Source organism: Gorilla gorilla, chromosome 13, assembly GCF_029281585.2.
Source record: "Gorilla gorilla gorilla isolate KB3781 chromosome 13, NHGRI_mGorGor1-v2.1_pri, whole genome shotgun sequence".
Lineage (NCBI taxonomy): Eukaryota > Metazoa > Chordata > Mammalia > Primates > Hominidae > Gorilla > Gorilla gorilla.
In genome coordinates, this window is record NC_073237.2 from 110,648,680 (window position 1) to 110,661,626 (window position 12,947).

Genomic DNA, 12,947 nt, shown 5'->3' on the forward strand with positions numbered 1-12,947 from the left:
CTCCCCTCAGAGCCCAGGCGGACTGGCATGTGAGCTGTTCACACTCACTTGGTCGCTTCACAGAGGAGTCACTGATATCCCTGGAAAGGCTGGGAGGGAAAAGGCAGGCCCTGAGGTCCCAGGTGGCTGGCGGGACACGCTGGCCATGAACTCACTCTCTCCATCACTTCCTGTTCTTCCTGCAGGGCGACTCTGGCGAAATGGGCTTCCCAGGAATGGCAGGTCTCTTCGGACCCAAGGTATGGACTCCCACTGCTCACTGTTCCTGTGGGGTCCCATCCATTCACCCCATTCATTCATTTATTCATTCAACAAATATTTATGGAGCACTGAAAACATTGGCTGGAAAACAGCCAGAATCAGCCATGAACACCCTCATCCCCCAGTACTCCAGAAGATCTAGGTTCCAAGCCCAGCTACACAATTACCTGCTCTGTGCCTTGCAAAGTCACTTAGTCTCTCTAAGCCTTGGTTTCCTCATCTGTAAAATGGGAGCAATGACAGTAGAAGACTGTTGCAAAAATAAAGACCAGGGGCATATGCCACACAGCACTGAGCCAACACACTGCTGGTACCTGCTGAATAATTGTAGGTGTTTCTTACTCCTTCTGGGGCCTCTCAGGTAAGGCCTCTCTTGACAAGAAGGGCAAAGGTTGACAGACCCCAGGGGTGAGGGAGCTGTGGGGGCCCTTTACCCAGTGGCTGCCAAGTACAGACAGCCCTTTCTGTGCCTCCCACAGGGCCCGCCTGGAGACATTGGCTTCAAAGGCATCCAGGGCCCTCGGGGGCCACCTGGCTTGATGGTGAGTTCCCTCCCTGCTGTCGGAGCGGAGATGATTGTCCTAGGCCCAAGGTTGGCCAGCCATCAGCTGGCCTGTCTTCATCCTCCTCTTGCTCCTTGACTCATGAGCCGTTTCTGCCCACAGGCCTGGTTCCCACCTTCACTCCTGCCGTTCCCACCAGCTCAGCCCCCATCCTTCCCCCCTTTCACTCTTGCCCCCATCGCCCCACTCTTGAAGCCCACCCCTAGGCACAAAGGAGGGGCTCAGGAGATGCATGGCCTGGGCCTGCTTCAGATGGTCTCCCTTCCACTCCCTTGCAACGCTCGGGCTGCCCTCCACCCCGCTCCCCGTGTCTGTTCCCCAGGCCCTAGAACAAGGACACATGAGCCTTTCTGTCTCCTTTAGGGAAAGGAAGGCATCGTCGGGCCCCTCGGAATCCTGGGACCTTCGGGACTCCCGGTATGTGTGGGGATTGGACAGGAAGACTCCGGGGTCCCCTTGCGTTCCTGGCTCCAGATTGTCTCTGTGACTCAGTGCCAGTCTAAGCCTCAGTTTCCCCGTCTGGAAATGGGGCTTCCCCTCTGGGCCCTGTCTCACTGGGCCGTGGTTTGTTGCAGGGTCCGAAGGGTGACAAAGGCAGCCGTGGGGACTGGGTAAGTGGATGGGCTGGGGCTGAGGGACGCAGCGCTGCAGGGGCGGGGGAGGGGTGGGCTCCCAGAGTGGGGCCATGGCTCAGCCAGGTTCCCTAACTCTCTCCCCTGCTTCTGTCTCCCTCCAGGGATTGCAAGGTCCGAGGGTGAGTGGGCTGGGCATGAGGGCTGTGGGGCGGGGCGTGGGGCGGGCACCCTGCATTCTCCTCCCGGTGGTACATTCTCTCCCTCCGGACCTCCGTCATCCCGTCTGTGCCAGAGGAACCATTGTCCCTGGGTCCCAGGTCTGCTTGAGGAGGGACTGGGTTGGGGAGAGATGAAGACCCTGTGGACCAGGGCTCACTCTTCTTCTCTTGTTCCCCCAGGGTCCTCCCGGCCCCAGAGGGCGGCCCGGCCCCCCGGTAGGTAACTGAGTGCTGGGTGCATCTTGGACTCCTGGGGGGTTCCTTTGAAGGAGACTCAAGGCTTCACCGGCAGACCAAGCCTTGACCCTGAACCCCACAGGGGTTCTTGTAGCCCATAGACTCCTAGGAGAGTATAGGGCATCCCCCAAACATTCACTTTTGCCTACGTGGGGTAACACCTAGGGGCCAGGCCTCCAGAAAAGCATAGACCAGCCCAGTGGGGCCCACCAAGCCTCCGGGAAAGCAGAGGCCAGCTTGGCAGGTCCTGCATGCTTTGATGGCCTACCCGGTCTCCTGACACCCTCCCAGATTCCAGCACACTGTCCCTGTCATTTGACTGACCCGCTGTCTTCTTTTGCAGGGTCCTCCAGGGGGTCCTATCCAATTGGTAAGTTGGAAACATTCTCTTTTGCCTACTTGGGGTAAGGCCTGAGGGGTTTGGGGGAAGAGGCTGCTGCCCCTCTCTGGCCCTGGTGGCTAGAGCCCTAAGCTGGGTCTAGGGACACCCATGTCCTTTTGTCACTTCATACTGGAGACTTGGACCCGGAAGCAACAGAAAGAGCCCTGGGCCAGGAGGCAGGAAACCTGTTTTTGATGTGCCCCTGACTGAATCCGGGAAGATGCTCCAGCCACCGGGTTTGTGGCCCTATCTGTGTACTCCATACACGTGGGCTGATTGCAAGGGTCTGTACATCTCAGATTCTGAATCCAAAGAGAGTTGGGGCCGGGCGCAGTGGCTCATGCCTGTAATCCCAGCACTTTGGGAGTTCGAGGTGAGCAGATCACCTGAGGTCAGGAGTTCGAGACCAACCTGACCAACATGGTGAACCCCTGTCTCTACTAAAAATACATAAGTAGTTGGGTGTGGTGGGTGGCACCTGTAATCCCAGCTACAGGAGAGGTTGAACCCGGGAGGAGGAGGCTGCAGTGAGCCAAGATCGAGCCACTGCACTCCAGCCTGGGAAACAGACCAAGACTCTGTCTCAAAAAGAAACAAAACAAAAAACAAAAAAAAACAAAGAGAGTCGGGACAGGGGGCAGATTGGGGCCCCTGCATTCTTCCCTATTGGCCACTGTGGCCCTGTCCGAGAGCATGACTCCTCCCAAGCCCTGTGACGAGTCCATCCACATTTTACTATTGCACGGTGGCTACACGACTATTACCATCAGGCCCCAACAGCATCCCAGGGCACAGCCTCGAGGAAAGACTGAATGGGCCAGGAGCCCTTGAGCCATGCGTCATTCAGAACCTCTGCTCTCCTCATGCCTGCTCTCACTGCCACTCCCTCTGCACCATCCTCAAAGACAGAGTGACAGCCCTGGCCTCTCCTCTGCAGCCTTCCCTTGTCCTTCTCATCAGCAAGAAAGGCAGGGAAAGGAAAGTGAAAAGATCCAGGAAAAACAGAAAATTAGAGGATTTTGCATTTTTTTGAATAATCACTACTAATGCTAATTGAGTGCTTGCTCAATGCCAGACACCATTACAGGTGCTTTTCTTTTCTTTTTTTTACTTTTCTTTTTTTCTGAGACGCAGTCTTGCTCTGTCTCCCAGGCTGGAGTGCAGTGGCACGATCTCATCTCACTGCAACCTCCTCCTCCCAGGTTCAAGCAATTCTCCTGCCTCAGCCTCCTGAATAGCTGGGATTATAGGTGCGAACCACCACGCACAGCTAATTTTTGTATTTTTAGTAGAGACGGGTTTTCACCATGTTGGCCAGGCTGCTTTTGAACTCCTGACCTCAAGCCATCCACCCACCTCGGCCTCCCAAAGTGCTGGGATTACAGGCGTGAGCCACCGTGCCCGGGCTACAGGTGCTTTTCATGTATTCACTCACGTGTTCCTTTCAGCAGTTCTTGTGAGGAAGTTTTATTATCAGGTCCATTTTCAAGACGAAAGAACTGAGAAAGAGAGTTAAGCAGCTTTCCCCAGATTATGCAGTTAGTAAGTGGCAGGTCTGGAATTTGGCCCTGAGGAGTAGCCCCAGAGTCCCCGGTTCTGGACCCCAGGCCTCAGCTTTTGCTGTTTTCATGGCAAGACCACAGCTATGTCTCTGCCAAGCCCAGTGGTAGGGTTGGGGGTGCAAAGTTATATTAGACTATTAAAGTGCGAGCCAAAGGAGAAACACGGGGACTGGGGGCATAGAGAAAGGGGGCCTCCCTCATCTTAGCCTGGAGTCAGAAGCTTCGGGAGAGGCTTCCCATCACAACTGACATCTATAGGATGAGTCTAGGGCAGGTTTTCTGAGACACAGTGCAACTGACATTTGCATAATTCTTTGCTGTGAGTGACTGTCCTGGAGGATGTTTAGCAGAATTCCTGGCCTCTAGCCACAAGATACAAGTAGTACCCCCTCCCCCGGCTTGAACAACTAAACTGTCTCCAGATATTGCCAAATATCCCCAGGGGGCATTGTCGCCTCTCCTTGAGAACCACTGGTATAGGAGATAGCCAGATGGTGCATTGAAGGGAGGGAGAGGTCCTCCAGGCAATGAGAACAGCATGTGCAAAGGCCCCATGGCCAGATGGATCATGGCGTTTAGGAACTTAGAAGTACTATAGTGCGGCTGGTGCCAGAGCACATATGAGGGAGAGGAAAGAGACACGGCTCAAGACCACAGTGTTCAAACTGGGTCTTATAACCATGTTGAGGAGTCTGAACTTAATCCTGAGGGCAATGGGGAGCTATTAGTACCTGGGGAAAGAGAATGGCAGGGTCAGCTTTGACTGTCTGCAAAGAGAGGAAGGACCGAGAGTTCTGCAGAGGGCATATGACTTGGCCAAGATCCTGCCAGGGAATGTGGCCCTGGGGCTCCCACTTGATGGGTGTGGAGAACCCTGGGGGGCCACGATACATACCCTGTCTTTTCCTTGCCCAGCAACAAGATGATCTTGGGGCAGCTTTCCAGACGTGGATGGACACCAGTGGAGCACTCAGGCCAGAGGTATCTCCAGGGGCTCTCCCCATGTGGGATCCCTTCCTGGGAGAAACGCAAATAGATAATGGCCCACATGTGGTCAGTGCCTTCCATGTGGCCTGCATGGAGCATTTCAGAGTCCTGGTTTTGGTGGCATCTCACATCCACAAATGGGGGTTTGTACTGAGGCTCAGAATGGGCAGTGAGTCCAAGGTCCCATGGCCAGTGCAGGCAGAGCAAGGCCAGAAACAGGCCCTGAACCCTTGAGCTTTCTCCGGAGGCCTCTCAGAGTCTCCAAGCTCTTGTTGGCTGGAGTCAGGGGGAGAAGCTTGCCTGGGCCCAGAGCCCGCAGCAGCTTCCCAGGGCTCATCCCCACGTTTCTTCAGGAGTAAGAAGCTCATGGTTAGCTCGTGGGGCTCTGCTGAGAACCTGGCCTGTGGTCAACTCAGCTGTAAGACTCCAGGCTGAGAAGGGAGTCCCATGTCCTCTAGTCCAGCCTCGGTCAGGAGCCCCCTTTGCAGCCTTGCCTCCTTCACATGATAGGGAACTTACTGCCCCCAGCTCAAACCTCCTATGAACATTTCTGTTTGTTCCCTGTGCTGGATGCTGAGACAGATGGATGGCCAGTCACAGCCTTGACTTTCAGAGGGCTCACAGTCTAGGGTGGAGGACAGCATGGATGAGCCCCTTACCGTCTGTCCGGGGAGGTCAGTGGAAAGAGAGGGGGACACTCAGGATCCAGTGCGGCTGGAGAAGGGAAGCGTTTCCTTCCATCCCTAGAAGCCAGTGATGCCACGCAGGAGAGCGCTGACCTGCAACATCCTTAATATGATGAAGGAAAGTGGCTCCGTTTATCAAGCACCTCCTACCCACTCTGCATTGGCAGTAGAATAGAGGCTTATTTCTCATGCACGTAAAAGTTAATTTGGCTTGTTGATGAGAGACCTTGGCTACCTGCCAGGGGCTCTGCCCTCTTCCTCTCCCACACGTGGCTCCCAAGGTCACTCCACAACAAGGGGAGGCACCACCGGGGAAAGAGAGTGTAAAGAATTGTGCAGGAGGGTCTCTGGGCCAGGCCTCTATGGGGCTAGCATCACTCCACTTCCATCCCGTTGGCTAGAGCACAAATAAGGCTGAAGATGTAGTCTGTCCAGGCAGAAGAAATGGATTGGGTGAGCGGCTGCTGGTCTCTGACACACGTTCACACATGCGTGCACACACATGCACACACACACGTGACCTCCGCCACCCCCAGTGGAAGGAGGGTTTATTTAGCTCTGATTTGTAGCTCTGGAAGCTGAGGCTTAAGGGAGAATTCTGGCCAGGGTAACCCTGAATGGCCGGCTGTTTAGCATCTGTGGTCCCCTCCTGCCCCCTAGTGGAGATCTGCTCCTTCTCTGAGCTGAAGTCCTGCTCCCAGCACTTGTGCCTGCTGGCCCCAGTCCCGTCTCCTGGTGCCTCACAGAGACCCTGGCTCCCACCCTAGGGGAGCCCAGTGGGGGCTGTGTGACCCCCAAGTCAGCTCCCCCCAGCACCTCCCCTTCCTCCACAGGCTCTTTGCAGATAGAGATTGGGGGCCGCTGCCGAGTGTCCCACGCACCCTCGCCTACCTCATTCACAGGGCTCTGCCTGTCCCATATCAGAGAACATGGTCTGACCCTGAGCTCTTTTCAAGCCTCTGAGCCATTGTGATAGCCTCTCCTCCTGCACTTTGTCCCTGGCCCGTTTTCTTATCTGCAAAATAAAGAGAAACCCAACCCGTGCTCTAGCCATGACCGTGGAACCGAGATACCTCCCAGGTTGTGAGAACCGGGGGCTGTGGAGGCTTGAACCCCAGGCTGGACCAGGACCCTAAGGTCCCAATGACCACCCTCTCCTCATGACAGAGTTACAGCTATCCGGACCGGCTGGTGCTGGACCAGGGAGGAGAGATCTTTAAAACCTTACACTACCTCAGCAACCTCATCCAGAGCATTAAGACGCCCCTGGGCACCAAAGAGAACCCCGCCCGGGTCTGCAGGGACCTCATGGACTGTGAGCAGAAGATGGTGGATGGTGAGAAGGCTTCCTGCCGGGGGTGGGTGCGCCTGGTGGTGGGGAGCTGGGGCAGGTGGAGTATTTGATTTCCGCCGCATTTTGGCTGAGTTTTTGTCCCCAGCAAGACAGATACACTGGCAGTCATTTATTCACTCAGCAGTCACAGAGCCTCACAATATACCAAGATCCGCATGCTGGGATGACCATTTCAGTGCAAAGAGACAAGAGCTCTGGCAGAAAAAGCTCCTGAGGCTGTAAGAGTCCCCACCCCCGGGGCCCATCCTGTCACAGGCTCCCGGGTGAGCCAGGATTTTCCCCCTTTCTGAGCATGAGGACTCTGCTCTCTCATCTGTGAGCTGATGTGGTGCTGTGAAGGACAAGCTGCGGAGCCAGGCAGACCTGAGTTCCAATGTCAGTCCTGCCTCAGACTTGGTCTGTGAGCTGGGGCAAGCCACGGCCCCATCCCGAGCTGCCCTTGCCTCCTCTGCACAAGCGGCTGGGACTAGATGGCCGGTTGTTCCACTCTTGAGCTGCAAAGGTTTTGGCTTCCTGAGAAGCCCAGTGGGGAAGCTAGATGTAAGCAGCAGCGCTGGCTGATGGGGTGGGAGACCTGACTCCTACCCTCCCCCGGCAGGCCCTAGGAGGAGCCCTAGGCCTCGAAGAATCCATTCAACTAGGTGATCCCCCAATCCCTTGTGCAAGTGGCCCAGCCTCTCTCAGTGTCAGTTGTCTTCTCTGTAAAATGGATACATCCCAGTAGCAACATAGGCAAGTACTTAGCCATGTGACCCCTCCTCTGTGGGCTCTGCCAGTTGTGAGCTCTGCCTGGAAGGTTTCCTTCCATCTCGGTTGGAGGAATCCCTTTTCTGCTCACCCACCCTGACTTCATGCTCACCTGGGGCTCGGCAGGTCACAAGATGCAGGGTCCATCTGCAGAACCAAGGTATGGGCTCATCCCCCAGATACATACATCACCTCCATCCCACGCTGCCTGCAGGTACCTACTGGGTGGATCCAAACCTTGGCTGCTCCTCTGACACCATCGAGGTCTCCTGCAACTTCACTCATGGTGGACAGACGTGTCTCAAGCCCATCACGGCCTCCAAGGTACCCATCAGCTCCCACACTGCCCCCCAGCCTGTCTGCCTCTATCCCCAGCCGGCCCTGGGCCACAACCAACCCAGGTTCTGTTCTGAGCTGTGCCTGTCTTACTGCATGCCCTTGGGAAAGTTATCGCCTCCTTCCGAGACTCAGTTTCCTTATCTATAAATTGGGAGTGAGTAGGACTAATTTGTAACCACAAACCCTTTCGAGTCATATGATGCTGAGTATTCTTTCTTCAAATAGAATCTTCTGCCTAATATCTGAAGCAGAGCAGTTGGCCAAGCTGGCCTGGCTTGTGGAACTATGAATCATCAGCATGAAATAAAAGAGAAAACTAGCGTGATGCTCATCTGAAGCATGTTGCATGAATTATGTATGCAAATACTTAACTCATGTTCAATGCCTGCGTACCACATGCCTGTTTCTGGGTTGAGCATTTTAGGTGGTACAGGGCCACTCAACAACAAACCAAGGCAGGTGGCAGCATGAGACCTGACAGCTCCCTCGCCCAGGGATCCTCAGTGGATTGTGGGTCTGTAGTTCCACTAAGCCTTCCGAATTTGGGGGCAATTTATGCCACAGTGAGAAGCTGCTCCGACTGCCGGGGAAAGGAACCCTCCCATTTCATCAGCCACATCCCCTGGGAGATGCCTTGTGCTGACTGGGTCAGACGGGCAGTTTGAGAATCTCTAGGAGAGGCAGCCAGCCAGTCGCCAGGTCTTTGTTGGGTCCCTATCATGTGCCAGGCCCTGAGCCAGGACAGGGAGGTCAGACTCAAAACTCCCCTGCGGCCAGAGCTCACAGTCCAGCAGGGACTTGGTGACCTCCACAGGCTCTCTTCCCTGGTGACTCGAAGGTTTTGGGATCACGCAGCAAACCTGCCTAGCAGAGGGGTGAGGCTGGAGTTGGCACCTGGATTGGCGGCATGAATGCCCAACTGGGTCACCTCCATCAGAAACAATGGCAGGGAGAGGCCCTGGCTCTGTGTGGGAAAGCGCTGAAGCCACAAATCCTGCCCTGTTGTTTGCTCTCAGGTCTGCCATTTCCGGCAGCACCCCATCGCACCTCACAGGGATCTTGGGACTTAGGAAGGGTCTCGAAAACACCTCTCATTTCCTCTGTATTCCATGAGCCTCTTAGTCTTGGGCACAACCCTCTCCCTTGCTGAGCCCCTGGATCCTAGCTCAGCCCAAAGACCCCCCATACAGTAAGGGAGTGGATCAGATGGCACCAAGATCTTTGAAGCTCTGGCTCTGGAGTCAGGCAGGCCCTTCCCACTTACGCAGCCAAGAACCTGTAAGACCAGCTCACGCAGACCTCAGTTTCCCTGTCTATCAAGTGGGCACATGTCTGGGAGCATATCGGGAAATGCTTGCCAGGAAGGGGCCTATCCCTGTTCCCTCCACAGAGAGGCAGGGAACCCTCAGTGTGGGGGGTGTGTGGGGCAGCCTGAGCCGCTCACTGCTGTTGCTTCTCTGTAGGTCGAGTTTGCCATCAGCCGGGTCCAGATGAATTTCCTGCACCTGCTAAGCTCCGAGGTGACCCAGCACATCACCATCCACTGCCTTAACATGACCGTGTGGCAGGAGGGCACTGGGCAGACCCTAGCCAAGCAGGCCGTACGCTTCCGGGCCTGGAATGGACAGATTTTTGAAGCTGGGGGTCAGTTCCGGCCCGAGGTGTCCATGGATGGCTGCAAGGTAACTCTCAGAGCCCCTCCTAGGCCCTTCATGTGGGGACAACTGGAAAAACGCTTGTTTGGAAAAATGTGTTTCTATTATAAGATTATATCTAACATTTTAATACTATACTATATTAATGTGATAGATATGATTTCATCTTTGTGTAATATAACAGTTTTCTAAAATCATTTTTTACTCACTTTCCTCTCTGAGAAGCTCTGAGGGGAGGTCTGGGCTGGTAAAAATTCTTTGGGCTAGTAGATGTTGTACTTACTTGCAAGGCTCTTTCAAAGAAGATATATTTCTTCTTCCTGCTCCCACCCTAGTCAGGCTAATTTCTTCTCATTATATTTTTTGGTCATTTTCAAATGCCCTGAACAGGGTGGGTTGTCAGGGGAGGGGAAGACGGAAAGTTGAGAAAAGGCAAAAATCAATTTTATAAGACTAAACAAAACTAATAATACTACACAGTGTTCACGAGGATGTGGGGAAACCAACAATCTTGCATGAAGCCGTTGGAAGAAAATAAATTGGTAGAGGCTTCCTGGATAGCAGCTCTATTATATATCCAAAACCTTAGAAATGTACTTATTTTGGGGGGAGCTAAGCTACGAAGACACAAAGGCATAAGAATGGTACAACAGAATTAGAGGACTTGGGGAAAAGGGTGGGAGAGGGGTGAGGGGTAAAAGACTACACATTGGGTACCGTGTACACTAAAGAACTTATTCATGTAACCAAACCCCACCTGTTCCCCAAAAACTTATTGAAAAAATAAATTAAAAAAAAAATATATATATATATGAGATGTACTTGTTTTTTGGTCTAGCAATCTAGAACAATCCTTCTAGAATTTGTTCTAGGGAAATAATTAAGAATGCACACAAAGGTTTAGTTACAGTGATGTTCATGACAGCATTACTTACAAGAATAAAAAGAGTGGAAGCAATCTAAATGTGCCATATAGGTCATTGCTACAATGAAATACAGTATAGCCATTAAAAATTGTGAGGAAAGATGGAAGGGAAAATGCTCATGATGTATGATAAGAATCACGATGGATGTACATGTGCACTTTTCCTTCTGCCTTCAGGTCCAAGATGGCCGCTGGCATCAGACACTCTTCACCTTCCGGACCCAAGACCCCCAACAGCTGCCCATTATCAGTGTGGACAACCTCCCTCCTGCCTCATCAGGGAAGCAGTACCGCCTGGAAGTTGGACCTGCGTGCTTCCTCTGACCTCTGACCTCTTGGCCACTCTAGGCCTCATGGAGGAGGGAAGAGGAAGAGGCGAGGGGAGGGTACTGAGGGGCAGATGGCTCCAGGAGAGGCAGCTCCCCTGCCCAAGGGTCCTTGGGCAGACCCCAGCTGTTGTCTGCCCAGTAGAAGTGGGTGGGGGTAGGAGGGGATAGGGTGTCCTTGGGAACAATGGATCCCAGCTTAGCCCCAAAGACCAACCAAAGAGCCGGCCAGAGTAAGCTGAATCTGCAACCTGCCTGAGCCCCATGGCCTCTCAGCTCTGTGGCCACCCCGTTCCCTCCCCAGCTTCCTGCCCAAAGAGCCCCACATTCAAGCCAACTTGAGGGAAGGGGGCGTCTCGTCAGCTGGTCCCTGCTAGGGAGCTATTGATGTGCAATATTAGAAAGGAGACATGAAAAAAGGAGAAAAGGAAAGACAGAAGTATATATATATATTATTTAAACAAACAAAAAGAAGGTGCGTTACTATTTTTTTTTCACCCGGGAAAGAGGTGAGAGGATGGGAAGGAGCAGCCAGGCGTGGGAAGCGGCGAGATCCTCGGGCTGGGGGTGCCCACGTTTGCTACCTCCCACTGTGAAATCGCTGGTGCTCGCAATTGTCTCTGATAGTGTATGTGATTTTTTTAAGGAAAAAAAAAAAACAACCCTATTTAAGATTCTGAAGGTGCTACCATTATTTTGCCACAGACTTTGAAGAAACTTTTGGATGTGGGGCATCATCCGCATCTTTCTCTCTCCTCCAAATGACAAAGTTTGGGGAATTTTTGAATTTTCCTAGCATCGCCCTTGTGCTCATCAGGTAATCTGCTAAGGAGGAAAAAAGAAAAGAAAAAAGGAAAAAAAAAAAAAGCAAAACAAAAACAAAAAAAAAACCCTACCAGAAACCAGAAGTAGAGAGATTTACCGTATAACTTATGGACTTTGAAATGTCTGTCCTTTTAAGGCAGCAGGGAGGCCTGGGTGCGAAGCATGTTGGCTTGGCCCTTCACGGTCCTGGAGGGAGGTGAGGCTGGCCTTGGAAGGCGTGCCCTGGAGAGGTCTTGGGTGAAAACTTGACCTTGAAGAAACCAATCACAAAAGCGGCGTTGGGTCAGGGCTAGCCTTAGAGGTGAAGCATCAACATGGAACCATCTCAGGAAGCCGCATCGCCTCTTCCGAGGTCCTCACTTCCAGGAGCCTGTCCTTGCAAGATGCAATCATCGTTCCTGCTTTTTCATCGTCATTAAATTCTGTAGAAACCCATTGTCATTAGCTCCATGTGTAAATTTGGGTCAAGGAGACAGAATAATAATGGGAATCTCGGAGTTCGACACCATAGTGACATTCAGCGTCCTCTGAATTGTGCGACATCAGCGAACAAGTCGGCGCTTGAATTGGATTTTGAGGTTATTTTAACCATGGAATTATTTTTATAGAAGGGGAAAATGTATGTGAAAGTCTCTATTTGTGTATTTCTCTCCTAAAGTTGTGTCTCTTTGGGAATTGGATTTGATTTTTATTATTTAATACCTCACTTTGGCCCGTCCCCCCTCCCGACACTTCTGTATCCTCGCCCTGCCGCCCCAGCCTGGACGCTCTGCGTGGAAGTGCATGTTTGTAGCAGCTCGGGCCTCATCTCAGCGCTCGGATCCCTCCTGCCGCCAGAATCCACTGGCCTCTGTCTCATTCTTGGGTTTTCCTGCTGTCTTCGTTTACGTCTCTGTCCACATGTCAGTGTATTAAAACCCCAATGGGTTCCGTTTCTCCTTTTCCCCTCTGGATTTTAAATAAATATTTAAAACTGAGGCAATGGAATGATGCGCCTGTGGTCCTGTGCTGCTTCTCAAAGCTCAGGGGGGCAGTTTCTGGCTGGGCTGGGACAGGGAGTGGGAGGAGATGCTCAGAGGATGTCCTTACGCTGTAACAAATACCACAGACTTGGTGGCTGCAAACAACACAGAACCGTCTCTCTCGCGGTTCTGGAGGCCAGAAGTTCACACAGGCAAAGTGTTGGCAGAGCCACACTCCCTCCAAAGCCTCAAGGGGAGGATCTTTCCTTGCCTCTTCCCGCTCCTGGTAGCCCCAGTCATTCCTTGGCTTGCAGCTGCAGCACTTCGGTCTGTGTCCCTGTGG

At 52.9% G+C, this 12,947-nt stretch overlaps 1 protein-coding gene across 5 annotated transcripts in view; it reads left to right on the forward strand.

Annotated features, from left to right (window-relative positions):
* COL27A1 (collagen type XXVII alpha 1 chain) overlaps positions 1 to 12,619 on the forward strand; it is a 157,781-nt gene extending 145,162 nt beyond the window's left edge. For 4 of the 5 annotated variants that reach the window (XM_031014649.3, XM_055350483.2, XM_063696697.1 and 1 more), the window contains 12 exons: positions 186 to 239; positions 741 to 803; positions 1,188 to 1,241; positions 1,400 to 1,435; positions 1,561 to 1,578; positions 1,798 to 1,833; positions 2,198 to 2,224; positions 4,714 to 4,779; positions 6,639 to 6,807; positions 7,787 to 7,896; positions 9,375 to 9,593; positions 10,669 to 12,619. In XM_031014649.3, coding sequence (XP_030870509.2) covers positions 186 to 239; positions 741 to 803; positions 1,188 to 1,241; positions 1,400 to 1,435; positions 1,561 to 1,578; positions 1,798 to 1,833; positions 2,198 to 2,224; positions 4,714 to 4,779; positions 6,639 to 6,807; positions 7,787 to 7,896; positions 9,375 to 9,593; positions 10,669 to 10,815 — 999 coding nt within the window. In that variant the 3' untranslated portion in view covers positions 10,816 to 12,619. Of the gene's footprint in view, positions 1 to 185; positions 240 to 740; positions 804 to 1,187; positions 1,242 to 1,399; positions 1,436 to 1,560; positions 1,579 to 1,797; positions 1,834 to 2,197; positions 2,225 to 4,713; positions 4,780 to 6,638; positions 6,808 to 7,786; positions 7,897 to 9,374; positions 9,594 to 10,668 lie in introns of those variants that run through there. The other variant, XR_010130328.1, reaches the window with a different exon arrangement.
* The last annotated feature ends 328 nt before the right edge of the window (positions 12,620 to 12,947 follow it).